At 42.0% G+C, this 27,548-nt stretch overlaps 3 protein-coding genes and 2 pseudogenes across 12 annotated transcripts in view; 2 read left to right on the forward strand and 3 right to left on the reverse strand.

Annotated features, from left to right (window-relative positions):
- Positions 1-985: 985 nt before the first annotated feature.
- LOC120829193 (extracellular calcium-sensing receptor-like) lies at positions 986-4,765 on the forward strand. The gene is made up of 9 exons (XM_040193130.2): positions 986-1,110; positions 1,200-1,494; positions 1,725-1,811; positions 1,973-2,242; positions 2,439-2,645; positions 2,730-3,005; positions 3,257-3,484; positions 3,595-3,718; positions 3,852-4,765. Exons 1-9 carry the CDS (start codon positions 1,001-1,003, stop codon positions 4,763-4,765), a joined length of 2,511 nt encoding a protein of 836 aa, XP_040049064.2. The 5' UTR covers positions 986-1,000.
- A 1,076-nt stretch (positions 4,766-5,841) lies between these two features.
- On the forward strand, positions 5,842-10,089 carry LOC120820485 (extracellular calcium-sensing receptor-like; annotated as a pseudogene). Its single transcript, XR_013452486.1, has 8 exons — positions 5,842-6,056; positions 6,253-6,547; positions 6,681-6,767; positions 7,041-7,310; positions 7,614-7,820; positions 7,914-8,189; positions 8,527-8,751; positions 8,850-10,089. The product of XR_013452486.1 is annotated as an extracellular calcium-sensing receptor-like (transcript).
- Positions 10,090-10,872: 783 nt separating this feature from the next.
- LOC120821628 (vomeronasal type-2 receptor 26-like) lies at positions 10,873-12,536 on the reverse strand. Its single transcript, XM_078089454.1, has 4 exons — positions 12,392-12,536; positions 12,116-12,309; positions 11,705-11,986; positions 10,873-11,610 (listed from the first exon to the last, which is right to left on the reverse strand). The coding sequence occupies exons 1-4, from the start codon at positions 12,534-12,536 to the stop codon at positions 11,188-11,190; spliced, it is 1,044 nt and encodes a 347-aa protein (XP_077945580.1). The 3' UTR covers positions 10,873-11,187.
- A 5,382-nt stretch (positions 12,537-17,918) lies between these two features.
- Positions 17,919-21,439, reverse strand: LOC120829339 (extracellular calcium-sensing receptor-like; annotated as a pseudogene). Its single transcript, XR_013452774.1, has 9 exons — positions 21,235-21,439; positions 21,041-21,135; positions 20,715-20,894; positions 20,432-20,620; positions 19,863-20,321; positions 19,539-19,748; positions 19,298-19,421; positions 19,022-19,215; positions 17,919-18,882 (listed from the first exon to the last, which is right to left on the reverse strand). The product of XR_013452774.1 is annotated as an extracellular calcium-sensing receptor-like (transcript).
- Positions 21,440-22,949: 1,510 nt separating this feature from the next.
- Positions 22,950-27,548, reverse strand: part of plch1 (phospholipase C, eta 1) — a 44,725-nt gene continuing 40,126 nt past the window's right edge. For 6 of the 8 annotated variants that reach the window (XM_040180385.2, XM_078098452.1, XM_078098453.1 and 3 more), the window contains one exon: positions 22,950-26,781. In XM_040180385.2, coding sequence (XP_040036319.2) covers positions 24,116-26,781 — 2,666 coding nt within the window. In that variant the 3' untranslated portion in view covers positions 22,950-24,115. Of the gene's footprint in view, positions 26,782-27,172; positions 27,201-27,548 lie in introns of all 8 variants that reach the window. The other 2 variants (XM_078098455.1, XM_078098454.1) reach the window with 2 other exon arrangements.

The following is a 27,548-nucleotide window of genomic DNA, read 5'->3' on the forward strand; positions in this document are numbered from 1 at the left end:
GCTCTGGTGCCGTCAGAATGTCATACAACTCAGTCCTGAGTTGATTAGCATAAAAAATATTATTAGACCTATGTAATCTGAATTGGAAGGGCACGTTGTCATGAGCTGTATCTTGTATATTTTTTTTTAGCTATGTGGTATGTGTATGCACCTTTATGTAATCTGGTGGAAAAACATAGTAAAATGTAAAACCGGATCATACCAAACAAATATCTGCTTGCATGCCCCTGTGTATGCAAAGTGTCCTCCTTTTTGACGTGAAGGAAATGGCCACCCTAGTTGAATGCATGAAATACTTTACGCTGCCTGTGAACATACTGTTTCTCTTTGCAGATAACTCATTTTCACATGTTGCCTGAGTGAGCTTCAGCCGTTGCTGTCCTTCAGAACAATTGCAAGTGATGCTTTCAACATGACCCTATTAGCAAACAATGTGAGTATTTTCAGTGATTAAAGCAAACTTTTAGAAAATAAACTATTTTCAATAAAACAAATAGGCACAAGGTAAAAAAACTTTTTTTAGTGTTTTTAACACAGGAAAAATGATCATATATGTTGAATTTATTTCACTGTGTCTTTGCCCTATGATGTTTATTTGAGGTATTTTTAAGTCAAGTTCCAATATTACAAAATAATTAAGAACTGAAAAATAAAGGTGATGAAAAAACAATACATCGGATAAATTATGTCCTTGTGATATTCCATGTCTGCAGAGCTAATTTGATATTTGTCATGCCTCCCACACGACTGCTCGTACCCTGATGGGTGGTGGAAACGATGACCAAAACAACCAAAGCGGATGACACAGATGTGCATATAAAAGTATGCTCTTAACGAAGCTCAGAAAGTGGGGCGTGCAGATATGGGGGCATTTCTAGACACATTTTGTTTCTTGTCTCTCTACTTGATCTTGATTTGGTTGTCTTTCGCCTTTCTAACATCAGAGTCTTCGTCTCTTTTCTCATCTTGTAAATTAAGGAGACGGTTTCATCTTAATGGGATGCACATGCCTGGTGATGTGGTTTTGGGCGGCCTATTTGAGGTCCACTACACCTCTGTCTTCCCTGAGCTGTTGTTCACCTCAGAACCGAATCAGCTCAGCTGCCAAGGGTAAGTGTCCAACTCTTGTAGCAGGCAATGGCCAACGATAGATAATGAATTGCTTTTTTAGTCGTTAACCATGTCATTTTACATATTAGCTTTGACACTGCAGAGTTCAGGCATGCCATGACCATGGCCTTTGCCATCGACGAGATCAACAAAAAAAACAATCTGCTACCTAATGTGACGCTCGGATACAGTCTTTATGACAACTGTGCCACACTCGTAGTTGGATTCAGTGCTGCGTTGTTGCTGGCCAGTGGTCAAGAGGAGCAGTTTCTACTTCCAGAGAAATGTTTTGGGACCACTCCAGTCCTAGGCATTGTCGGTGATTCCTTCTCTACATTTTCCATCGCCACCTCTGATGTGATAGGTTTATTTAATATGCCAATTGTAAGTTCACCTTCTTTGGTCTTGCTGTAGCTGAGATTTGGATTTGCTATATTTTTCATTGTATTTATTTAGAAAATAAAGATGATAGGTGGGGTGATTTCTCAGCTACAGCCAATCCAACCAGCTTTGCAAGCATTTTTATATAAATTACTTAGTAATTATTTACATGTTTCTGCTAATTTGCTTGGGAAGTAAAACCTGCATGAATAATATATGTTTTTTTTTTATAGGTGAGTTATTTTGCCACATGCTCCTGCTTGAGTGATAGGAAAAGGTTTCCATCCTTCTTCAGAACGATCCCAAGTGATGCTTTCCAGGTGAAACTCTGGTCTACAAATAAAAAATGAAAAATGTGTTTCAGATGACGTGTAACTGACTTTTAAAACAAAAGATCAACTAACTGTAATTTTACATAATTGGGCATGTTTAATGCTTATTTAAAACGCTGCACTAATCCCTCTACTCTCTATTCAATAAGGTGCGTGCTATGATTAAGATTCTGAAACACTTTGGCTGGACTTGGGCTGGTCTGCTGGTCAGTGATGATGACTACGGACTCCATGTCGCCCAAACCTTCCAATCCAACCTGGCTCAATCTGGTGGAGGTTGCCTGGCTTACTCAGAGGTTTTGCCCTGGGGTGAACACCCTGCTGAACTAAAAAGGATTGTGGAAATAATGAAGAAATCAACAGCTCGTGTGGTCATTGTGTTTGCGCATCAGATCCACATGATTCAACTCATAGAAGAGGTATTTAATCTTCTCAACCTGGTCTCACTCCCAACTCGTCAAACACTCTCACTTGATCAGTGCCCCTCTACACCTGACTCCGATTCATGTAGGCAGCCTTTAGCGCATCGAACCAAGCTCTCAACTCACCTCAGTTTCAGACGATCAAAGCAACCAATGTAGTGTAACCTAGCGATTTGATTCATGCAACCCACAGGTGGTTAGGGAGAATGTCACTGGCATTCAGTGGATGGCCAGCGAAGCCTGGTCAGCAGCTGCTGTGCTCCAAACCCCGCGCCTTATGCCCTACTTGAGTGGCACTCTGGGCGTTGCCATCCGCCGAGGAGAAATACCAGGTTTAAGGGACTTCCTGTTACAAATACAGCCCGATCTACAACACAACAACAGCTATGGAAATAGTATGGTGAGTTCAACCCTGCAATCTGATCTAATACCATTAAAGTATATTATCCTAATTAGTGACAGTCTGTTTTGAAAATATTTTCAGGTGAATCAGTTTTGGGAATACACATTTCAGTGTAGATTTGCACCACCTCATGCAGGTTGGGTGGAGGCCGGGGGATCACTGTGCACTGGACAGGAAGATCTAGAGAGTGTGGGGACTGAGTTCTTGGATGTTTCTGATCTCAGGCCTGAGTACAACATTTACAAGGCGGTGTACGCCCTGGCGTATGCCCTCGACGACACGCTGCAGGGCGAGCCAGGGAGACGGCCTTTCAGCGGACAAAGCTGTGACACTTTGAAAACATTGGAGCCATGGCAGGTATGGTATCAAATAACAATCAAGCTGTTCAGTTCAGACGCTGCAGACGCTTTTGAAGTGTTACTGAAATGTATTCTGTGAAAAGCACGAATGATGAACCAGGCCCGTACCATCTGTTTGATTCTCCTGATGGTCTTTGAGACAAAGTCCTCCCAGAAGCCCACAATTTGATCCACAATTCATCACACAGAATATCTGCAAACTCAACAACATCTGTTTTTATTGGAGTTTTTATTGTTCATCATTTACAGCTTCTGCATTACCTGGAAAAGGTGAACTTCACCACATCATTTGGTGATCAAGTTTCCTTTGATGAGAATGGTGACGCTCTACCAATATACGACATCATGAACTGGCTGTGGCTCCCCGATGGAAGGACTAAAGTTCAGAGTGTGGGGTTTGTCAAGAAGTTAGCCTCCAAAGCCGAAGAGCTTACACTTGACGATGACAAAATCTTCTGGAACTTTGATTCCAAACAGGTTACGCCTTTCTATTACAGTTTTTAATTGTACGTTTGTATTGTATGAAACACAATAGACGGATTCAAAGACGGCAAAATAACTGTGAAAAAAACTTACATTCCCTTCAGTTACCCCTGTCAGTGTGCAGTGAGAGCTGTCCTCCGGGTACCCGAATGCTCAGAAGAAAGCGGCAGCCTTTTTGCTGTTTTGACTGTGTAGCATGCTCTGAGGGAAAGTTCAGCAATAACACAGGCTGGTACAATTATACAATGTTTTGTAAAATGATTGAATAAAATGATTGAATATGAATTTGTAGTCGTGAATTAGTGTTCACTGTTGGGAGACAAAAACGTCCTTTATGCTCTGTTCCCGTGTTTTTCTATAGACTCCATGGAGTGCATCAGTTGTCCAGAGGACTTCTGGTCCAATGCCCAGCGGGACCACTGTGTTCCTAAGAAAACAGAGTTCCTCTCCTACCATGAGCCTCTGGGTATCTGCTTGACAACTACCTCGCTATTGGGAACATTTATCTGTGCTGTTGTCTTGGGAATCTTCACCTACCATCGCAGTACACCCATAGTACGCGCCAACAACTCAGAACTTAGTTTCTTGCTGTTGCTGTCACTTAAATCCTGTTTCCTGTGTTCACTGCTGTTCATCGGCCGTCCCAGACTGTGGACATGCCAACTAAGACATGCAGCATTTGGGATCAGCTTTGTACTTTGTGTTTCATGTATTCTGGTGAAAACGATGGTGGTTCTGGCTGTGTTCAAGGCCTCCAAGCCGGGAGGAGGGGACAGTCTGAAGATGTTCGGTGCTGCGCAGCAGAGAGGGACAGTTGTGGTTCTTACTTCTATTCAAGCAGCCATCTGCACTGCTTGGATTGTGTCTGCCTCTCCAGCTCCCCATAAAAACACTCAATACCACAAAGACAAGATAGTTTATGAGTGTGTAGTTGGTTCCACCGTCGGTTTCGCAGTATTACTGGGCTACATTGGTTTATTGGCTATCCTCAGCTTTATGTTAGCATTTCTGGCGAGAAATCTTCCGGACAATTTCAATGAGGCCAAGCTCATAACTTTCAGCCTGCTGATCTTCTGTGCCGTGTGGATAGCCTTTGTCCCCGCTTATGTCAACTCTCCAGGAAAATATGCAGATGCAGTGGAGGTTTTTGCTATCCTGGCCTCCAGTTTTGGTCTCTTGTTAGCACTGTTTGGACCCAAATGTTATGTAATCCTGCTGAGACCAGAGAGGAACACAAAGAAAGCAATCATAAGGCAAGGTGAATGTATCAAATAATCCTATCCCTATGTTTTTCGCATTTGACAAACACAACTAGAGCCAAGTTATTATCATGATTTCTTTTGCTTATGTTTTTAATCACTGTTCTTGACTTATATGTTATATGCAGGTTCACAAAATAATACTTATCCATACCTTCCTAGCACTCTGATTAGCAAAAACTGATATATAACAATTTACCAATCTAACAAAAACGGCAGTTGGGAAATGTGATGTTTGTGTGTATAGATGCAACATTATCGAATGTATTGCTCATCATTAAAAAGAACATCTTCCTGCATCAAACCAATCACTAATTGCAGTATGACCTTTCATTTCCTATATGCTGTCCTGCCCATGTGGAAAACCATAGAAAATAACAGAAGATGCTTAAATCAGGATTTTTAAGACAAAGCTACAGTTCTGGAAAGGACAACTACCCAAATAGTATTCACTGTTCTAATTAAGTTGACGTGAAAAATAAAATCTGATTGAAAGACTCATTTTGAGTGCCGTCATTTTGATTACACATGTAATATGGATACATACAACAACCCTGCATCAAGCAGACACAGTGCAAGTGAGGATGTGTTATTTCACCAAATGTCTTGGTATGCTGCTACCATCTAGTGGACATGCGCATCCATAGACACACCCATGGCTGATTTGAGTATTTGGGGAGTTGGATTTGGCTTTCTTGCCACACAATTTTGGGAATATACCTGCAGTAAAGTAGTTCTACACCCATACTGTATGGGTAATAAACTGCAGAGCGAACCATGGCAAGTTGATGTTTTACTGGAAGGTAACTTTATCGGCAACCTGTCATACACATTGAAGTCAAATCAAACTTACTAATAAACAAACAATATAGATCTGTTGTGCAAATAAAAAAACATGGTAAATGCATCAATGCAAAATCTCAAAATGAATCTCAAAGGAAATACCTTTCAGGCCCTGCCCTTACTTTAGCGTATACCCTGATGGGTGGTGTGCAAGATTAAACAAGACTGCAAGTGAATAAAAGGACTCTTTGATGCCAAGGGGTGAATAGGAGGAACGTCATGTGGGCCTCTTTGGAAATCAACCTCCTCTTGTTTGTGTACTTCCTTTTGTTTTATTCCTACGCTAATTATTCTGTGAAGTCCAACCTTCATTCCATCTCTTGCCAATTACAGGGACAGTTTCATCTAAATGGGATGCACAAGGCTGGAGATGTGGTTCTCGGTGGGCTATTTGAAATTCACTTTTTTTCTGTCTTTCCTGACCTGTCTTTTACCTCAGAGCCACAAGAGCCGACCTGCCACAGGTTAGTCTGTGAGGGAGAAAAATCAAAAACAGAAAGGAGGGGAGGTTAATCTTATCAATGCAATGTATTTTACATAATAAGAATTTACACAAAAACCTATTTAATCTATTATGTATTTATGCCATCACTTTTTTGTACAGACTCATTTAGTATTGTATTAATTGTTGTTTTTTCAATTGTGATGTTTTTCTTTTAGTTTTGATGTTCTAGGATTCCGGCAGGCCCAGACCATGGTCTTTGCTATTGATGAGATCAACAGGAACCCCGACCTGCTACCCCGTGTGACTTTGGGATACAGTCTTTATGATAACTGCGTCAAACTAGGAATTGGCTTCCGCGCAGCGTTGTCTTTAGCCAGTGGTCGAGAAGAGCAGTTCATATTAGAAGATAACTGTGTAGGAACACCTCCGGTACTAGGAATTGTGGGTGATTCCTCCTCTACACGTTCCATCGCCATCTCCACCGTGCTAGGTTTGTACAGAGTACCTATGGTAAGTTTTCTGCTGTAATCCTTTTGGATCATTTTTAATTTAGGTTTTAAATTGAATAGCAATTGTAAAAGTAGACTTATCCACCTAAAGAGTTTTGAATGCTTTTAGGCTGTACTATTGGTGTCTTTCTCAGGTGAGTTACTTTGCCACATGTTCATGCCTGAGTGACCGGCAAAAGTTTCCATCTTTCTTCAGGACAATCCCAAGTGATGCATTCCAGGTGAACGTATATCCTCAATTAAAAAGCATTAATCTAAGCACTTGCATTAAACATTGCTCAGAAAGAACATCTCTGTACTGGAATGTAAATATGAGCTTTTTTGTGTAAAACCTGTTACCTTCCTTGTTGAATTATGTGTTGAGCTGTTTTGTCTGAGCTAACAATGCTGAAAGGCAACGGTTAAACCCGGTCTGTTGAGGAACCTGTTTACCGGGTTCCACTCTGAAAGACCATTCCAGTTCATGCACTAATCCCACCGCTGCCTTGGTTTAGGTGCGTGCTATGATTCAGATTCTCAGGCACTTTGGCTGGACTTGGACGGGTCTGCTGGTCAGTGATGATGATTATGGACTCCATGCTGCCGGTTCCTTCCAATCTCACTTGTCGCAGTCTGGTGGAGGGTGTCTGGCCTACCTGGAGGTTCTGCCGTGGGGCAATGACCGAGCAGAGCTAAGGAGAATTGTGGATGTCATGAGGAAATCTACAGCTCGTGTGGTCATTGTGTTTGCACATGAGAGTCACATGATTAACCTCATGGAAGAGGTTGGCCTTGAAGTAGTCTAATTATAACTTAAAATAAGGATATACCTTAGTGTTAAAACATTGCTCTTATATAATAGAATTAAATAATTAAATCAAGTGTCCTATGGTTCACGGCTCTGTTACCAGGGTATTAGACCGAGATCACTGACAGAGCGCAAGTGCATTGTGCTCCAGTTATAATGATATGTATCACATTTTCCATAATACTCTGTAAAACAGAGGATTTCACAATGACCAAGGAGAGACACCAACTCTGTAATGACAGTATGAACTTAACATTTTTTAATACAATGCAATGCACAGGTGGTGAGGCAAAATGTCACAGACCTGCAGTGGATGGCCAGCGAAGCCTGGATTGCAGCAACTGTGCTTCAGACCCCCAAACTCATGCCGTACATAGGTGGCACTCTGGGCATTGCCATCCGTCGAGGGGAAATACCAGGTTTCAGGGACTTCCTGTTACAAATACGACCTGATCTACAACACAACAACAGCTATGGAAACAGTATGGTGAGATCAATCTTGCAATTTGATCTGGTATTTGTGATACTAGTACAGTATATTATACTAATTAATGATGATCTGTTTTGAATATATATTCAGGTAAATCTGTTTTGGGAATACACATTTCAGTGTAGATTTGCACCACCTCATGCAGGTTGGGTGGAGGCCGGGGGATCACTGTGCACTGGACAGGAAGACCCAGAGCTTGTGGTGAATGAGTTCTTGGACATTTCAAACCTTAGGCCAGAGTACAACGTCTACAAGGCTGTGTACGCCCTGGCATATGCTCTTGATGACATGCTGAAGTGCGAGCCAGGGAGAGGGCCTTTCACTGGGAACAGCTGTGGAACTTTGCAAAGGGTGGAGCCGTGGCAGGTGGGATGTCAGTTTAAACTCCATCCGTCCAAATGACTAAATCCTGGGTGGATTAGCAGTTAGAGTAAATCATCATATAAAAATAGGAGTTATCTGAAAGTAAATGCAGAAATGATTTTCCCGCCATGAGTAACAGCAGTGAATAACGATATCAGGCCAGAGGCACCAACTCTTTACACTCGGTATACAGTATTATTGCTAAAATTGAATTGTCTTTGTATTTCTTAAGTGTAGTATTCAGTTTGAGTATTGAATACCAGGCACTGATGTGTTCACCTTGGTTGTTTTTTATGTGTCCTTTCTGACTTCCCGCTATCCCATATTTTGATATGTGTAGCTTGTGTACTACATGGAAAAGGTAAACTTCACCACACCATTTGGTGACCATGTGTCATTTGATGAGAATGGTGATGCCGCGCCAATGTATGACATCATGAACTGGCTGTGGCTCCCTGACGGAAGGATACAAATTCAGAATGTGGGGCAGGTTAAAGAGTCAGTCAAAGGTGAAGAACTCACACTTGATCAAGACAAAATCTTCTGGAACACTGAATCCAAAGAGGTACCTAAGACTATTCGGACATTTTGTGTCCCAGAAATGACTCATTATAGCAGCATTAATTAGTGTAGAATAACAGGTATGTATTTTTCTACTTATAGCCTCCCAGGTCAGTGTGCAGTGAGACCTGTCCTCCAGGTACCCGGATGGCCAGAAAGAAAGGGCAACCTGTCTGCTGTTTTGACTGCATCCCTTGTTCAGAAGGAGAGATCAGCGAAAAAAATGGTATTCAGCTTTAAACATTGCACATAACATATCATGTAAGCATGTATCTCACCACTTCCCCTGTCTTCTTAGACTCCCTGGAGTGCACCAGTTGTCCGGAGGACTTCTGGTCCGGCCCCCAGCGCGACCACTGTGTTCACAAGAAAACAGAGTTTCTGTCTTATCAAGAACCTCTGGGAATCTGCTTGACAGCCACCTCTTTGCTGGGCACATTCATCTGTGCTGTTGTCCTTGGGATATTTATGTATTATCACAGCACCCCTTTAGTACGCGCCAACAATTCAGAACTTAGTTTCCAGCTATTGCTGTCACTTAAATTGTGTTTCCTGTGTTCACTGCTGTTCATCGGCCGTCCCAGACTGTGGACATGCCAACTAAGACATGCAGCATTTGGGATCAGCTTTGTACTTTGTGTTTCATGTATTCTGGTGAAAACGATGGTGGTTCTGGCTGTGTTCAAGGCCTCCAAGCCGGGAGGAGGGGACAGTCTGAAGATGTTCGGTGCTGCGCAGCAGAGAGGGACAGTTGTGGTTCTTACTTCTATTCAAGCAGCCATCTGCACTGCTTGGATTGTGTCTGCCTCTCCAGCTCCCCATAAAAACACTCAATACCACAAAGACAAGATAGTTTATGAGTGTGTAGTTGGTTCCACCGTCGGTTTCGCAGTATTACTGGGCTACATTGGTTTATTGGCTATCCTCAGCTTTATGTTAGCATTTCTGGCGAGAAATCTTCCGGACAATTTCAATGAGGCCAAGCTCATAACTTTCAGCCTGCTGATCTTCTGTGCCGTGTGGATAGCCTTTGTCCCCGCTTATGTCAACTCTCCAGGAAAATATGCAGATGCAGTGGAGGTTTTTGCTATCCTGGCCTCCAGTTTTGGTCTCTTGTTAGCACTGTTTGGACCCAAATGTTATGTAATCCTGCTGAGACCAGAGAGGAACACAAAGAAAGCAGTCATGGGTCGGGGCATCCAGTAGTAAAATGTGTACTATAGTGACTATAGACTTAATTGCTGCATTTCCTCTGTATAGTTCAAATTAATGCATTTTCCTACTGAATCTTTTTTTTAATTATTGTAAATTGTATTGTATTGTATTTGTAGCTTGTTTAATGTTTAATGACTGTTTTTAATGTTCCAATTGATTCTTAATTGTTTTTAAATTAAATTCCTTTTATTTTGCCTAATGTTTTGATTCTTTTAATGATTTTATGTGAGGCACTTTGCCTTGCGTTTGAAATGTGCTACACGATAAACTAATTGTTATAGTTTTAATTGAATTAATCTTATATCATTAGATTGTATATCTAATTATTAAAGATCTATTAATTACATACATAAAGATGTAGTTGTACTATTCTTCTTCCTGATATTGATAACAAGCACTCGAGAGAATGATGACATATTTGGGGGCAAAAAGGTAGAGTAGTAACAGGCCAAGATTTAAAAAATCTAGTAAATAACAGTAAATGCATGGTTCCTATTTTAGTTTTGTGTCAATATTCTACTAACTACTCTCATTACTTGAAGCATTTATGTCGTATTGACTAAATGTGTTATAACTCTGTTATTTTATTCTGTAAACGTGGTATCCATGAAAGTTCTGTCCATCTGGGAATGGCTGATGAGGTTACAGTCTAATCAGTGTTTAAGCCGCACAAAACAAGCTGTATTCTTACTTGTATTATCACAAGGACTCCAAAATGAAACGAGGAAAATATAGGAATCTGTTGTAGTGTAACCAAAATACTTCCCATTGACTCTCTCCTGTCGTTCACATCTGAACTACTCAATGTGTATTGCAATCTGGTGTAACTCCTTCTTGCTTGAATTCCCTGCTCCAAATAACAAGTGACACAAATATGAACATCTACAAGTGGAAGAACTGAAACACAACCTTGAGGTTTTTATTTATTTTTATTGATATTGCTGTTTTTCTCAAAAAAAAAGGTACAAGGTTTATTAAATAATATTGAATAAATAAAATATAAAATAGTTTATATATTTATTATATTTTTCTGTCAGTAACTATTCAGTTGTCTTTGTGAATACATGATATTATTTGTTATTAATTAATAGTAGATGGACAAGAGTGGCATAAACGTATCATATATGTCACTAGTTGGTGAAAACGATTACAGTGTTTTTAGCAGGCAGGTATATGTACTTAAAATAAATGCAAGAATATATGGGCTGTTCTATTAATTTCTCTTCTACCTGGCCATCAGGTGTTTCTTAGTATTTCTTTTAGGCCTCAAAAGAATAATAAAACACTTTGGAGCAAAGATGCAGAAAAGTAAACCATAGCTAGAGGCGAGTATTGCAAAAATCTCCACAGCAACAGCATATTTTCCAGGAGAACTAACATAGGCAGGAACAAAAGCTATCCAAACAGCACAGAAGATCAACATACTGAAAGTGATCAGTTTGGCCTCGTTGAAGTTGTCGGGGAGTTTCCGAGCAAGAAAAGCCAGGAGAAGACTGGTGCAGGCCAGCAGACCGATGTAACCCAGAACCAGAGAGAAGCCCACCACAGAGGACATGGTGCACTTCAAGGACACTTTGACCCCTGGAATATCCAAGTCCACTCGAGGCACAGGGGGGCCGGACAGCAGCCAAATAATACAGATGAGAACCTTAAGGACGACGAAAACATTGTAAAGTATGATGTGAATAAAAATAGTGTAATAAGCATTCACTGGTAATATAAAGCTGTTCTTTATTTCTGACCTGTATGAAGGAAAATAAGCAGACACTTCCTCTTTGTTGGCCCGGACCAAACCACTTCATCAGGGCTCCAGCACCAGGCCGAGCTGAGCGGAAGGCTGCCAGAACAACTATAGTCTTAACTTGGAGGCAGGAAACACAAAGTACAAAGCTGATCCCAAAAGCTGCCTGTTGGAACCGACAAGACCAGACGGATGGACGACCGATGAACACCAGTGAGCACAGGAAGCACAGCTTCAGGGACAGGAGAAGCAGGAAGCTCAGTTCTGAATTGTTGGCTCGCACCTTTAAATAACAATTTAGATTTAGATGTTTAAAAAGAGAAGCACGTTTACAAGCCAAAAGAGATTCATTCAGATTATCTCAAACACATATTCTAAATCACAGTTGTGCACAATTATATTGGATTCTTACCATAGGTGTTTGACGGTAGTAAAGGAAAACTACAAACACAGCTGTTGTCACTGTGGCACCAGATACAGCGACTGCGGTCAGGGTGATGCCCAAGGTTTCATTAAAGGACAGGAAATCCAGCTGGCGAGGGATGCATGCAGTTCGCTCAGCATTGGACCAAAACTCAGATGGACAATGTACACACTGAAGGGAATCTGGGAGAGGGAAACAAAAGAGGAGGTAAGAAAAATAAGACACAAATAGTTCTAAATTAAGGTTGTCTTATAATTTCCTCACCAGTTTGATTGCTAATCTCTCCTTCGGCACATTGGATACAGTCAAAGCAGCAAAGAGGTTCTCCTTTCCTGTTGGCCTTTCGGGTACCTGGGAGGCAGCTCTCGCTGCACACTGACGTAGGCACCTGGATAACAAGTAAAACCATTTTCATAAGACAAGTGTTCTTGTGAATGACATGCTGATACTGGGCTGAATCAATATTGATAGTTTAAACCACCTGACTGGATCCTGTGCTCCACTGAATGGCTGATTCGTTAAGGTGGATGTTGAACCCGTCCACACGGCCGATCAAAACAAGTTTGGCTGACCCCTGAGGGGTGTTTTGCCAGTTGACAAGGTCGTACTTTGCTGGAGTGTCACCACCTTGGAAGTAAAACATATCCCCATGTGGCGTGGTGAAATTTACTTTGCTCAAGTGCTGCAACAACTGAAAGGAAAAATATTGTATGATTACTTCTAATATAGTATCATCTTAAAAAAAGATTCAGCAGCTACATTGTTCAACCTTGTACAGCACAGCCCGTGATTGTGTTAACCTCTGAGGAGTTGATGTGTTGGGGAGAGGAACAGTTGACGCTGCTGTTTCTGGTGGAGCTTTCTGTATCAGGGCAGGACAGGAGGCTGTGAAGGGCGTGAGCTGCAGCGTAAACAGCAAGGTACACGTTATATGTCACTCTTAGCTGGGAGATGTCGGTGAATTGATTCTGCACGGCCTCCATTGACTCTGTCCCATTGCAGAGTGGCCGAGCATCCTTTTGAAGTGACGGTGGAGAAGTATTCGTAGATTGTGGTGTGGCCCAAAGTCTACAATCAAACATCTTTTCCCAGAGTTCCTTTAAGAACGTATCTTCAGGACGATCGTATGGGTTCAAACTCATGAGAAAATGTTCAAATCCAGGGATGGGCGAACTTCGAATGGCCACACCCAGAACACCACGTGCCACTTTGGAAGTGAACGGATCCCGGAGTAGATCACCACTGGTGCTCCAAGCCTCACTAGCAAGAAACTGTCTGTCAGTCACCTAAAAATAACAACACAATCACAGATGATAATTCAACAGACATCATTTGTGATGTTTCTCTAAAAAGTTAACTTGTGGTTTATTAAAATTGCTCACATTTATCTTGGCTAGTTGCGAGAACAGTTCTCTCACATCTGTGTACCAGGTAAAGATCAGAATCACTTTTGCAGTCGAGGCCTGAATTGTGAGGGCCGCCTGTCTGGCATCTGTCACAATGTTTTCCCTTTGGAGAGTCTCCACAAATGCAATACACACCCCGGCCCCCCGAGTCTCCTCCTCAAAAACCTGATGTATGCAGTTGAAAGGGGGGCGAAAAAGAATAGATTAACACAAAAGAGGTGCTGTGTAGATGTCTTGTATTTATGCCGAAGCGAAACACCTTTTGGGCTACAAGGCCATAATCGTTGTTTGCTACAACTGCTCCGATCCAGGTCCAATTGAAGCGAATGGCAAGCTGGGCAATGGCCCGGGCTTGGTAAATATCGCTGGGCATGGTCCTGAAGAAGTTAGGATACTGGAGTCTGTCACTCAGACAAGGACAGCTAGCTGTGTAGCTCATCTAAGGGAAATAAATAACACATATATTCTAAAAATCCACTAGCAATTCAATTTTCAATTCAATTTTTTTCTGGGAGGAGAGCAAAATGAATGTGATAAAATATTCCATGCACCAAGTTCAAAATATAATATGTTGAATAAATCCCAAATAACAACTTTAGAAGTAAATTCGACATTCTGAGCGTCACACAGAACTCACTAAAGGTATGGCGAGTGGCCCCAGGATTCTGGAGAGTATCTGGGCTGTAATAGATGAGGAACCACCAATGATCAAAGGAACAGTCTGATCACCTAAAGAAAGCATAATATGTAATAAAATACAGTCTTGAGTTAAGCTTGGCTTCTTTTTCAGACACAACGTTGTGATCTTTATGCTTTCATCATTTTATTTAAAATAGAAGGATGAGCTCGGCTTAATTTAGTACCTCTTTTTTGCCCGACGCCCTCTCCAGCAGAATAAAGTGGCCGGGCTGTTGAGTTACAGCTGGCGCTGTCTCCTCCAACCATTGACAGAGCTGCCTGCATGGCCCAAGACGGCAGGGCACAGCTATCTTGAATATGGAAGCCGAGCTTCACCCCTGGCAGCAAGGTTGTGCTATGATTGATTTCCTCCAGCGCAAACACCATAGCATATATGTACTGTAATGGAAGATTTTCCAAACTGACACCACAAAAGGAAAGAAATTAGAGAAATATCAGTTAAAATGCTGAGGTGACAGTAAAACTCTGGAATCATTTGTCAGCGTTATATGCAATGATGTGCCATCATTGTACAAACCATTTCACCAACTCGCTTTAACAAGAAAACAATCATGTAACACAGTAAATAGTGCAGTTCAGAGTTTTACCCCGTGCAAGGTTTGTAGTGTGGCAGCTGAGTGAAGTCGCTGTCGATAGCTGGAGGCTTGGAGTAAAGACTGAAGAGCCCACCGAGCACTACATCTCCCTCCTGGAACATACCCTGATCGCCTGATGTGCCCCACCGGGAACAAATAGCTGCCTGAACCACCTGCAACCCCCCTCGGAGCCCCGGCTGCCTGCTCAAGAGCCCCACAAGGAGCAGCGTTGAGCACAGCTTCAGAGTGAAGAACCAGAATGACAGAGACATGGACGAAGCACTTCTGGGCATTTTAAATATATATGAAACACACTCGCTCACTCAGATGCTTAAGCTTCTTATTGGCAACACTACTGTCAACAGTAATCCCAAAGTAAAATTTGATTAAATCCCCCTTTCTGCAGCCATGAGACAACCACCTGAAAATCAAAGTACAATTAAAATGGCAAAAAGTACGTTACCACAGATACAACCTGCACTGATAAATGACGATGTTATCTGACATGCCCTCTCCTGCTGCCTACTCAGCACAACATGGAAGTTGCTCTGTGTATTTATAAGAGTTGTAAAGCCCAGGCGCAATGATAGCAAACAGGATGACGCTGCACCAAGTCACTTCCCTCGAAGGTGAGAGCATTATACTGACAAGGAAACAGACCGATGTGTGATACAGAAACTAGGATTTACCTGGAGGGCAGTGGCCATGGATGTCCCAATAGAGTTGCACTTTCATCTTTAACATCCAGTTGATAAATTAATCCACAGTGACATGTACAGCCACACCTCTCACACCGTTGCCCTTACCACATTGTTGTTGTTTTCTTCTGGGAAAATGTTCTTCTCAAAGACTGGCACATTCATATGACAAAGGAAAGTCAATATTTGGTGGATGAAGTTATTATTTTTAGTACCCACTTCTGGTATCTAGCGCATTTTATTCTAGTTTTGATTTATTTATCCAGGTTTGGAGATATCGAATCCACGGGAACGTCTCTTTGCAGAAAGTCTGTACCACCTCCACGTGGGCTGTTTTTATGGGGAAATTTACATTTTTGTGGAAACCAGTATAAATAAATACGAGCCGCTGCTTCTGAGTGGAGTTTGCATATTCTCCCCAGTGCTATGCAGGTTCTCCAGGTTTCCTCCTGCAGTCTAAATATATGCAACTCAGATTACATGAGGACTCTGAATGGTGCCAGCCCTGGGATGGCCTTGCAACATGTCCAGGGTCCTTTCCCCCCCAGTGTCAGCTGGGTTAGGCCCTCAGCCCTCAGCAGCTCTGAGTAGAATAAGCGGTTACAGATAATGGATGGATAGCTGTAATGGATGGAGAATGATGTGATTAGAAGGCGTATTGGTCCCACTGGAACATCTGAATTTCATGTGGCCTACACATAGCATGACATAAATCTGCAAATAAGCACCTACACCTGGGCCTGTGATTGTCATTTTATGTGGCGTGCTAGAGCCTGAAAGGCATCAAATTGTCTTAAAATAAAAAGTCTACACACTACAGCTAGCCGAAGAGAGGAGCATTCACTTTACTTTTTCTCTGGCTGCTGGTGAAAGTACAGGCAGGCTTAACTGTCAGTGAGGAGCTTTTGGAAGTAGTTGCATTGCATGAGATAGCAGAGATTTTTGATGCAGTGGAGAGGTCTTGCAACCACAATATTTCACTTATACAAATCGACTTGATTGGCACATTGTGTTCTATTCATCTGCCATCCATCAGCCTCTGCAACACAGACTTGGGAGGGAGAACACCTGTGGCAATGGTGCAAGTCTTAAAACCGGGTGCTCGCGTCAGTTGCTTTGGATGGTTTACGCTGAAAACACACCAGGCAGTGGCAAACTGTGGCTCGCAGCAATTCTGACATTTTTCTGCGACAAGGAGTGTGTTTCAGGAGAAAGAAATGGTTTATATAAATTGTGTTTGCAACTCAAAGTTAACTAACCACACACAAAAAGAAAAAAATGTGCAATTAAAAACATTGGTTTGTAAGACTATCAGGATTCAAGATTTTGTCTTGATTTATACTTTATATAGAAAAGTGGCATTAAAACAACCAACTGTAATCTATATTTAAAGTAAAATGTTTAATGTTGCCTCAAAGTTTGAACTAATCACTTTTTGCACGTTTTCTTTTTTTGTGACTACATGGTGGACAACTAATTTATATAAAGCAATGATAAAAAATGTTTAATCTTAACAATCAATCTCACGTTGCCTCATTCTACAAACTTCATCAAGACTGTTGAAGGGTACAGTATATTAAACATAGGACACTTACTGAATACAGAGCTAATACTCAAATCCACAGTAGCGAAAGAGAAGGATGAATGGTATGATACTTCCATCTAGTGGCCGTGATTCAGTACACAGAGCAAACAAAATGCCAACCAAGACATTACCAGACAAAATGATCGCCCTTACTCTACTCCATATAGCTGTGAATCAATACATACATACATGCATACATACATACATACATATAAGTATAATTAACTACCACAGATGAGAAGCAAAGTAACAAAACAAATAATATGATTATTATTGTCTGAACAGGTATAATTAAGAAACATAACTGTAACATTATTTTAACAAACAGCATTGGTCTGTTAAATGTAAATAAATAAATATTAAATAGAGAATATATATTTATATTATTATATATGTAAAGCAAATCGTACTGTGTGGTCTACAGCCTAAATCTTTCTTGTATTGATTATATGTTAATGTTGTGTAATAAAACGTAATGGAGAATTCAGTTGATGCGGTACGGTATTCTTTTCAAAACACAGGAAAACGGAACAACAAGCCACATTACCGCAAAACACATACAGCAGATTGGAATTCAATGGCTGATGATGGATGTTCACATTTATATATGTCTATGAACAGTATGAACAATATATAGTTACCAATGAAAGACATAATTACTTGTAGCTGTAAGAGGTTTGCTAATTTATTCCTAGCAAACCAACATCGGGGGTCGTCGTGGCGCGGGGGGTAGAGCGGGTGTGCTGGGAAGCGCAAGGTCGAAGTCTCCCCGAGCAAGACACCTAACCCATAATTGCTCCCTGGGCCAAATGTAAAAAAGCCATGGGTTTAAAGTGTAATGTAAGTCGCTTTGGATAAAAGCGTCAGCTAAATGATCTGTAATGTATTGTAACATTATTATAATGAAATGAATGTACACAATGCGTACACATTTACAGTTACATGATACCGATCCTGCCGTCTCCACCAGACAGAGAGACACACTAACCTTCAACCCAGGAAAACTATTTTGCCATCAAGGGTTTTTTAGTGTTTTTCTCAGGCCTAAAGAGAATTATGAAACATTTGGGGGCAAAAATGCAGAACAGTAAACCGTAGCTCGACGCAAGGATTGCAAAGATCTCCACAGCAACGACATATTTCCCAGGAGAGCTAACATAAGCAGGGACAAAAGCTACCCAGACAGCACAGAATATCAGCATGCTGAAAGTGATCAGTTTGGCCTCGTTGAATTTGTCAGGTAGTTTCCGTGCAAGGAAGGCCAGGAGGAGACAGGTGCAAGCCAGCAGACCCATGTAACCCAGAACCAGTGAGAAGCCCACCACAGAGGCCATGGTGCACTCCAAGGTGACCTTAGACCCTTGGAAACCGAGATCACGTTGCGGCATGGGGGGGCTGAGGGACAGCCACGTCACACAGATGATAATCTGGATGAAAAGTAAACAATGTGTCAGCGTTTATATCAAGTGAATAAATGTTCACCATTGAATCAATAAAGCAATGTTCACACCTGTATCGATGTAAAGAGGCAGACACTTCCTCTCTGTTGGCGTGGACCAAACCATTTGATCAAGGCTCCAGCACCAGGCCGAGCCGAGCGGAAAACAGCAAGCACTACTACGGTTTTGACCAGCAGGCAGGAGACGCAAAGTACAAAGCTGATCCCAAAAGCTGCCTGTTGGAACCGACAAGACCAGACGGATGGACGACCGATGAACACCAGTGAGCACAGGAAGCACAGCTTCAGGGACAGGAGAAGCAGGAAGCTCAGTTCTGCGTTGTTGGCTCGCACCTTGAGGGGAATTAGATTAAGAGACAAAGAATGGCCAACTATACCTTTGCACGAGCAAAACAAATATATAAAAGAAATCTGGGGAGTTTATATGTATATGTATACAATACACATGTGTTATATTACTCTAGGTTCTTACCACAGGTGTTTGACGGTAGGAGAGAAACATCACAAACACAATTGTTGTCACTGTGGCACCAGATACAGCGACTGCGGTCAGGGTGATGCCCAAGGTTTCATTAAAGGACAGGAAGTCCAGCTGGCGAAGGATGCATGCAGTTCGCTCAGTATTGGACCAAAACTCAGATGGACAATGTACACACTGAAGGGAATCTGGGAGATGGAAACAAAAGAGGAGGTAAGAAAAATAAGACACAAATAGTTCTAAATTAGGGTTGTCTTATAATTTCCTCACCGGTTTGGTTGCTAATCTCTCCTTCGGCACATTGGATACAGTCAAAGCAGCAGAGAGGTTCTCCTTTCCTGTTGGCCTTTCGGGTACCTGGGAGGCAGCTCTTTCTGCACACCGAAGTGGGTACCTGGACAAAAATTGCTACGTTCAACATTCTCAATCAAATAATCTTGTGAATGAACAACGGTGTTTATTTAGAAACAGCGACTTTGTTCGACTTGGGACGACTTGTTGATCTGACTACCTGATTGGATCCTGTGCTCCACTGAATGGCTGATTCGTTAAGGTGGATGTTGAACCCGTCCACACGGCCGATCAGAACAAGTTTAAGTGACCCCTCCGGGGTGTTTTGCCAGTTGACAAGGTCGTACTTTGCTGGAGTGTCACCACCTTGGAAATAAAACATTTCCCCCTGTGGCGTGGTGACGTTCAATCTGTTCAAGTGCTGCAACAGCTGAAAGTAATGAATGTTGAAGAGACTGTTCACATTTGCAATACTGTATTTTGTTGCATTGACGATATTAAATGAACCCTGTGAGTAAGATGACCAAGGGAAAGTCGTTTTCACCTCTTTGGATTCAATGTGGTTTGGATGAAAGCAGGGTGAGCTGCTGTTGTTTCCAGTTGAGCTTTCTCTTGGGCAGGAGAGAAGGCTGTGAAGGGCGTGAGCTGCAGCATAAACAGCAAGGTACACATTGTACGCCACCCTCAGCTGGGAGGTATCAGTTAAGGGATGATTCACTCCCTCCAGTGATTCTGTTCCACTGCAGAGGGGCAGAGTGCCTTTCTCAGAAGAGCCTGCTAAATAACTGCATCTAAACTTCTTTTCCCACAATTCTCTCAAGAAATCATCATCAGGACGGCGCGTTGGGTGCAAACTCCTGAGATAATTTTCAAATCCGGGTATTGTTGAACTTCGAATGGCCACGCCAAGAACCCCACTTGCCACTTTAGAAACTTCAAGATCTTGAAGAAGATCATCACTAGTGCTCCAAGCCTCACTGGCCAGAAACTGTCTGTCAGTCACCTACAACAAATAAATTAAAATAAATTAGGACAAGAAAATAGATTTAACATTTTTTCTTCACACTTTAACTACCGTATATGTCTTTACAAATTTTGATGGTGTTTGCTCACATTCATCTTTGCCAGTTCCAGAAAGACTTTCTTGATCTCTGTATACCAACAAAAGACCAGAATCACCCTGGCAGTCGAAGCTTGAATGGTGAGGGCTACGCGGCTGGCATCACTCGCAATAGTTTCTTTAAGGACAGTCTCTATGAACTCTAAACACACCCCTTTCCCATGCGTCGCTTCCTGAAACGCCTGGATACCAAAACAACAGTTTAATACTTATATTGTTACTTAGTGTATATAGAGGAAATCCATGAGATATTTGTTAAATAACAAAGACAGACACCTGTATTGCCAGTTTACCATAGTCCTTGTCTATAATCACAGCTCCCATCCAAGTCCAGCGGAAGCGAATGGCCATTTGTGCCATGGCCCGGGCTTGGTAAATATCACTAGGGATTGTTCTGAAGACATTAGGAAAGTTAAGCCTGTCACTCAGACAAGGGCAGCTTGACATGTAGCTGATCTGAAAGAATGAAGCAGAAATATTATCTTGACCCTGCTTTTACAGCAATAACACCATTGTATCTTTAATTTAAAGTTTTCAAATAGCATCAGCCTCTTAATGTATTAAAAAGAAAAAGGTGAATTTCTTTAGGCACTGACACTTACAATTGGCACAGAAAGAGGCCCCAGCACCCTGGACAGAACTATGGTTGTTGTTGATGAGTCAGGACCGATGAGCAAAGGAACAGGCTGACTCGCTGCTTTAAAGCATTAGACATACGATTACATGACGTTAACCTTTTTATGCCATAATCACGTGAGTGAATGTTCGCCAAACAATTCATTACATCAAGCCGTACTTGCGGTCTCTCCAGGTTGTCCGTAGGCTGTAGAAGCAGGCGTGGAGGGGGTCAGGTTGCAGCTGTGTGCGTCTCCTCCGACCAGCGACAGAGCAACTCGCTGAGCCCAGTAGGAGCTGGCACAGGTGTCATGTATCCGGTAGCCCAGCTTCACTCCTGGCAGCAGGGTGGGGTTTCGATTGATTTCCTTCACCGCAAACGCCATGGTGTATGCATGTTTTAATGACTCTAGATCCAAACTGAGACCACAGGAGATTGAAGGGAAATCAAATAAATCTCTGAAGGATATATTTACCACAGATATTTATATAAAAACTGCAATTATAAAAATTACATTTAGACCAACATAACATGCAACATGTTTTGAAATTATCCCACTGATATATTACAGTTATATATTACAGTAAAATGATATATGATAATACATATATGGAACATTTTCCTTTTGTTATTAATGAATCAATTATAAAACAATATATGTATTATAGACATAGAACATTATGGCAAAACATTTTGTGGAATATTTTTATCTGCATTTTAACAGAAGCATATGAGCATGTCAAAAAGAAATATATATACGGAGCAACATAAAGAATGAAACACATAATATTAACAATACCCTGTACAAGTTTCATGATGAGGCAGCTCGGTGAATCCCTGCTCTACAGCTGAACTGGTGTGATAGAGACTAAAAAGTCCACCAATGATTATATCTCCATCCAGAGAGAGGCACTTGTTTATCGGCGCACTCGACCTGGTGCACACTATTGCCTGAACCCCCTCCAGCCCCGTCTGTCTGTGCATTGCACCGAAAAGCAGCAGGGAAAGAAATGAAGGGGACCACGGAGTGATCAGCCAGGGGAACCAAGACATGGTAGCAGCTGTTCAGAAAATGCAACACATATAGATCATCTGAAAGTCAGAATGTGCATCAATCAATTCCGTCCGTAAAACACCAGTCACATCCGATCTATATCATAAAACCTGACAACAGAGAGTTAAATGCAGGTGCTACCTCCTGTACACCATTCAACAGCTCCTATTACCAAAGGTAAATCCCAATAAATTTGACATCACATAGCCTCATGTCAGAAACAGAGAACAAAGCAAACAGAAATGTGGCGAAGCTACATTCACAAGGTAAATAGATGAAAATGAGCTGAACATAGCCACCCCCCTACTCTCCAGAAGTGAAGTGCTGACGTGAATATTTATAATAGGTGTAAAGCTCTTTGCAAGGAGGTAAAACTGATGACACACAAGCCAAAATGACTTGTCTCTCGAGTAATGGTGGAAAAACACTTGATTGCGAGTGATTAGCATGTATGTTGTGAGGATTGTGTATGTGTTTACCATGAAGGTATGATATCATTTGAATGAAACTGACACACTGTACGTTACATAAGGATAAACGTGTGAAATTGTCAAAAGAGTGCTTATCTTTTAAATTTCCAAGGAATATTGTACGGGAAGGATCCATCCAACTTAAGTGTGGTAGTTTGGTCTGGGGAATTGTATGGCCAGAGCAACAGGTGTGCTGTTTGTTAGTCCTATTATCCAATATTTCATGAGCAATTACATCCCATTGTGGTTAAGGTGGCATATGGGGAAGGAATCATGGATTGAGCTGTTTTTTTAGTTCTAGCTTTATACTTGATACATGATCCGTTAAATGTTCTGTGTAGCATTTGGAGTGAAACAGAAAAGAAACAGAATTTGTTGAAATCAAATATTTTATTGCATTGGTAGGAAAATGCTCAGTTTGCCATTGAGCAACAATACAAAGCAAATAGGACGACTAACACTTACAATAAAAAACAAACTGCTGCTTTGCCACCATTCCCTCCTCAGACTGACCCTGTGTAATTGTTAACGTGTTTTTTTTTCTTTCCATTAATTATACAAAATAAAACAACCGCTACCAATAAGAGATTATTTTCGCAGTCTGTATCAAAGCATTTATAAAAATAAAACCTTCCAACTCCCAAATTTTCAATCATGATTTCGAATTCTACAAATAATAAAGGCCAACAGGTTAATGTAATGTATTGCACCTAATACAAACTAGTCTCCGTCCTCTGTTGTATCCAATGCAGCGATTTGTTCTGTGCAAAATCTTGTTAGGTGATGCAACATCTATTGTACAAATTGGTGCATAGTCATGCTTGACATGTTCATTGGTAACATGCACAAACTTTACAGTTAGAATTGGTTTTTAACTAAACCCCATCTCAAATTGAAAACAATGACCGGTATATTTACACTAGTCACACATAAAGAAATACCATGAACAGAAAAGGAAGACTTCCATTTGTATCTTTGAAAAGATGAACCCCATCTATTTAAAGTATCTGATTATACTACACATTCAAATGACACAAAGAAAGACATTCCCTCTAAGCTTAAAACACAGTTCTTCTTTTTTTTTTTCTTGCTTCATCGTCAATGTTAGCAATTTGGAAAGTACATCACAGGGACAAAGATTACAGATATCTGTACAATCAGTCTAGGAAGCCATTGAAGGGAATTGAAGTTCCCAAGTACATTTAGACATTTAAGGAGAATACAGACAATGCACTGCCAGACTAAATAGACCATTCACTTGAATAGAGACATTTCATACAAGAAATTCATGCTGTCAGATCCAGCTATGGATTACATGTGATGCTTCACATACATTGTATAGATTTTATCTTTCTCTAGAAGTAGCCCAGAATAACATGTATTTAACTGCCATGATTACCGGATTACCGGTCATTAAACATGGGGAAAAAACATGTGAGAGTGTTTTTATTTTCTTAATTTTCTGGCTTTTCGTGTAATTGAACATCATCAAGAATCACAGCTGGATCGTGTATCTCATTTTGGGTTATAGTCAAAGCTACAGTCTGAGCAGAAAGTAGACCTCTGGCTCTGACGCGGAATGGTTGGAGTCAGCAGGTGGAAGAGAGTCATCTGTGTAGAAGTGATCTCCATAGAGATCCCCATTTCCATGACGCAATGATGTACAAGCCCCCTCAGGAAGCCCCCTGTCTTCCAGCTGACCCAGGTACCCTGCTATGTAAGAACCAGTTGAGTGTCTGTTTGCTGGGGGGTTTTGTGAGGCTGGTTTATTCCTCAACACCACGCCACCAACGCTGCCGGTGCTATCCATCACACCTGAACGAGGCTTTAAAGCCTCCTGCAGTTTTTCACGAGCGCGGCTGTTGATGTGACGCACGCGGCTTTGGCTCCGAGAAGACAGGCGCCGGGTGAGGAGTGGCGGGGAATCATCTACATCTCTGGGAACGGCGGACGCTACACTTGTTACCTGTGGCTGTGGCACTGGGGTTCTAGCTTCCTGACACAGCGGAGGAGGCTCGGGTCCATCTCCGTCACTGTCGTCCCCCTCGAGACTGACCAGCTTTCGCAGTTGTTCTGTAAGTGGATCACAAGTCTGTGATTGGAATGTTACTTCCCCCATAGTGACCATCCTCTTTTGCTTCCTCATGTGGGGAGTGATGAAACTGCGACTTATTATGTGGTATTTGCTCTGGAAGTTGCAGGATATGTCTTCAGAGGTCAGGTCTCCCAGGGACTTAGACTTACATGGGCTGTGGGCGGAGGGGTCCATGGTAACAAACTGGGGTCGGGTCGATATAGGGCCTACATTTGAGTGGAGAGAGTCTCCGGATTTAGGGTGCGCCTGGTGTCTCGTAGCGACGACTGAAACGTTTTGGATCCAGGAATGGGTCGGGGTGTGTGCTTGTGTTTGACTTTGACCGTGTGGCAGGCTGTTTAGAGGAGCTGGAGACTCTGATGGGGCCGGAATGCAGTCGTAGTCCAGCTGGCTGTACACAGCATCGCAGGCAGAATGAGGAGGATAAAGGCCTCTCTCTCTACCAATGTTTGAAGACGCAGCAGTTTGGCCAGGAAGCCTTTTTTCATTACAGAAGGACCTTCCTTGCTCCATCTCCATCTGTTTATACCCGAGCCTGTCCTGATGGGAGATGTTTAAGATCTGGCTGCCACTATAGCTCCTCCGTTGTGTGTAGGAATCCTTTAAGTCTCCGCTGTTCTTTAAGGCATCCAAATTCTTCTGAGGATTGGGGTAGCTCATCTGACGCAGTGGACTAGGGTGGGAAGGTTTGGAGTGGACGGGTCTGGGGAAGGAAGAAGGGGAGTTCTGATGATGGAGGTGATTGGTCAGCAAATAGGAAGGTTGATTCACTGGAGTGAGACGCTGTGGAAATGCATGTGATGGGGACTGCTGTTGAGGATGATGGTATGACAAAAGCTGACTTTGTTGGGATTTGTTGTGAGTGGACTCGTGGTTTTGGTAAATGGCGTGGCGTTTGGCTGGACTCTGCGAGGCCATCATCATCTCCAATGGATCCTCATCGACATTTATCTCAACTTCTGCATTTCCAGCGTCATGGAGAAACTGGAAACAGTTGGTGTCTGCAGAGGAGCCTGTGTACCTTTTAGAAGTACTTTGCTTGTTTCCTGGTACAGACGCTAGTGCTGGTGGATCATACACTTCTTCGTAAATACTCTCCTCTGCCTCCTCACTTTCTTCACTCCCACCCCTCTTTCTGGTGAAGTCATCCCAGCCCAGATTGTGCACCTTCCCTAAACTCTGGACCACCTTTGCTTGAGAGGACCCTGAGCTTTTTAAGGGTGTGCTCCCCCTAGTGTCTATCTGAACAGGGGCCGTCTGCTTCCTCAGGTTGCATCCTGATACAGGCAACAGCACCTCCTCATCGAGAATGGTGTAGACCTCCTCGAGCTCAGCGGTTTCTGGGCTGTAAATGAGCGCTGGAGCAGATGATCTTGCCTGGGAAACCTTGTACGGTGATTGGATGTCATGATTTTTTTTTTCAGCTACTTTTTGGGGACTTAACGGATTCTTGTTAGATGCGGTGATGGTCTTCAGAGGTGACCTTAAATCTTGCCGTGTGGTGGGGGTGGTAGTCCTGCAGTTTGGATGACGGTAGGGGAGGTGATCATGAGATAACGAGGGTGATTGGTTTTGTTCAACGGTGCTTTCAAACTGACCAATAAGTGCAGAAATAGAGCCACATGTGTCTTGCTCATTGCCCAAAGACACAGCGTCAATGAGTCTGGAGATAGTGCTGTCATGCAAAGAACTTGGACTCCTCAGATCATAGTCCCTACTGATGGGGGAAAGAGGGGGCAAAGAGGAGGGGGCAGAGGATGACGATGACGAGATCGAAGGTGCAACTGTGAATGTTCGGCTGTTTGATGACATTTCCGGTTCATCTGATCTCTTTTGGCTGTTCGTGGAAGGCGAGATCAAACACTTTATCTGTGCTCCTGTCTTGGATTTGACACTGTTGTTTTCTGACTGGTAATTGGCATAATCCTCTTCCTTTCTCACTTCTCCTCCACCAATAACCAGATAAGAAGCCTCCTCTGATTGGTCAACGCCATTTTTTCTATTGCTGTATTTCTTAGAAGGGGAAGTTATGTTTGGTTCAATAGAAAATGAGGATTCGATGAAAGGGTCCAAAGAGGAAGATCTGGGTCTGTCGAAGGGACAAGCTCCTGTGGGCACAGATAATTGAAGAGTCAGGGTTAGGGTGGAAAAAAGATAATATTCAAAATATTTGAACACCAAGCCAAACAACAATTAAATTACAACAATGAACAGTTCAGCCAATACAAAGAAATACACAGACAAATGGATCACCAAGTACAATTGTGAAGTGGAAGCTGGGAAATGAGGCCGAGAAGGTTAAAAAAGGAAAAATTCATATTTGAGTTTAAGACATCATATTAGAAAAAAGATGATCAAATGGGATTGGTTTGATCAAATGGGATCAAATGAGACAGCAATATACTCTCAGACCACTTTTGGACAAAATACACTGGGGGGACGCAATACTTGTATGTTTTTTGACGATGCAATCTTCAGACAATACGTATTTCAGATTACCTGCTGGAATATCCTAGTCAGTTCTCTACTACAAAAAAGCACAACAAATGAAGATGGGACAGAAAAGGCATGTTAAGGTATCATGGAGAGGCTATAGTGTCAGTTCACATGGTTATTTTACATGCACTTAAGAAAATTGAGGAAGAATAAGAGGAGCAAAGGACTGAGATTTTAAAAACACATAATAATAATCAATATGCAAAACAAAACAAATCAATGCCAAATGCTGCTTTAACACACTTCAAGCGTTTATCACTTCAAGAAATTACTTGAATGAAAAAGGGAAATTGTTTCTAAAGCCAATAGTGGCTGGTATAATTTGCATCAGATTGTTGTGGCTTGCTTGGTGTTGAATTGTGCATATTCCTTATGCCTA

Source organism: Gasterosteus aculeatus, chromosome 1, assembly GCF_964276395.1.
Source record: "Gasterosteus aculeatus chromosome 1, fGasAcu3.hap1.1, whole genome shotgun sequence".
In the NCBI taxonomy this organism is placed as follows: Eukaryota; Metazoa; Chordata; class Actinopteri; order Perciformes; family Gasterosteidae; genus Gasterosteus; species Gasterosteus aculeatus.

What these genes read in the sequence shown, in the direction of transcription:
- LOC120829193 (XM_040193130.2), top strand. Translation starts at nt 1,001, where the DNA reads ATGCACATGCCTGGTGATGTGGTTTTGGGCGGCCTATTTGAGGTCCAC. An exon ending in AATCAGCTCAGCTGCCAAGG is followed by an intron (nt 1,111 to 1,199) that starts GTAAGTGTCCAA and finishes TTTACATATTAG; the next exon opens with CTTTGACACTGCAGAGTTCA. An exon ending in GTTTATTTAATATGCCAATT is followed by an intron (nt 1,495 to 1,724) that starts GTAAGTTCACCT and finishes TTTTTTTTATAG; the next exon opens with GTGAGTTATTTTGCCACATG.
- LOC120821628 (XM_078089454.1), bottom strand. Translation starts at nt 12,536, where the DNA reads ATGGTTTTACTTGTTATCCAGGTGCCTACGTCAGTGTGCAGCGAGAGC. An exon ending in AGAGATTAGCAATCAAACTG is followed by an intron (nt 12,310 to 12,391) that starts GTGAGGAAATTA and finishes TCCCTCTCCCAG; the next exon opens with ATTCCCTTCAGTGTGTACAT. An exon ending in GCTTATTTTCCTTCATACAG is followed by an intron (nt 11,611 to 11,704) that starts GTCAGAAATAAA and finishes GTCGTCCTTAAG; the next exon opens with GTTCTCATCTGTATTATTTG.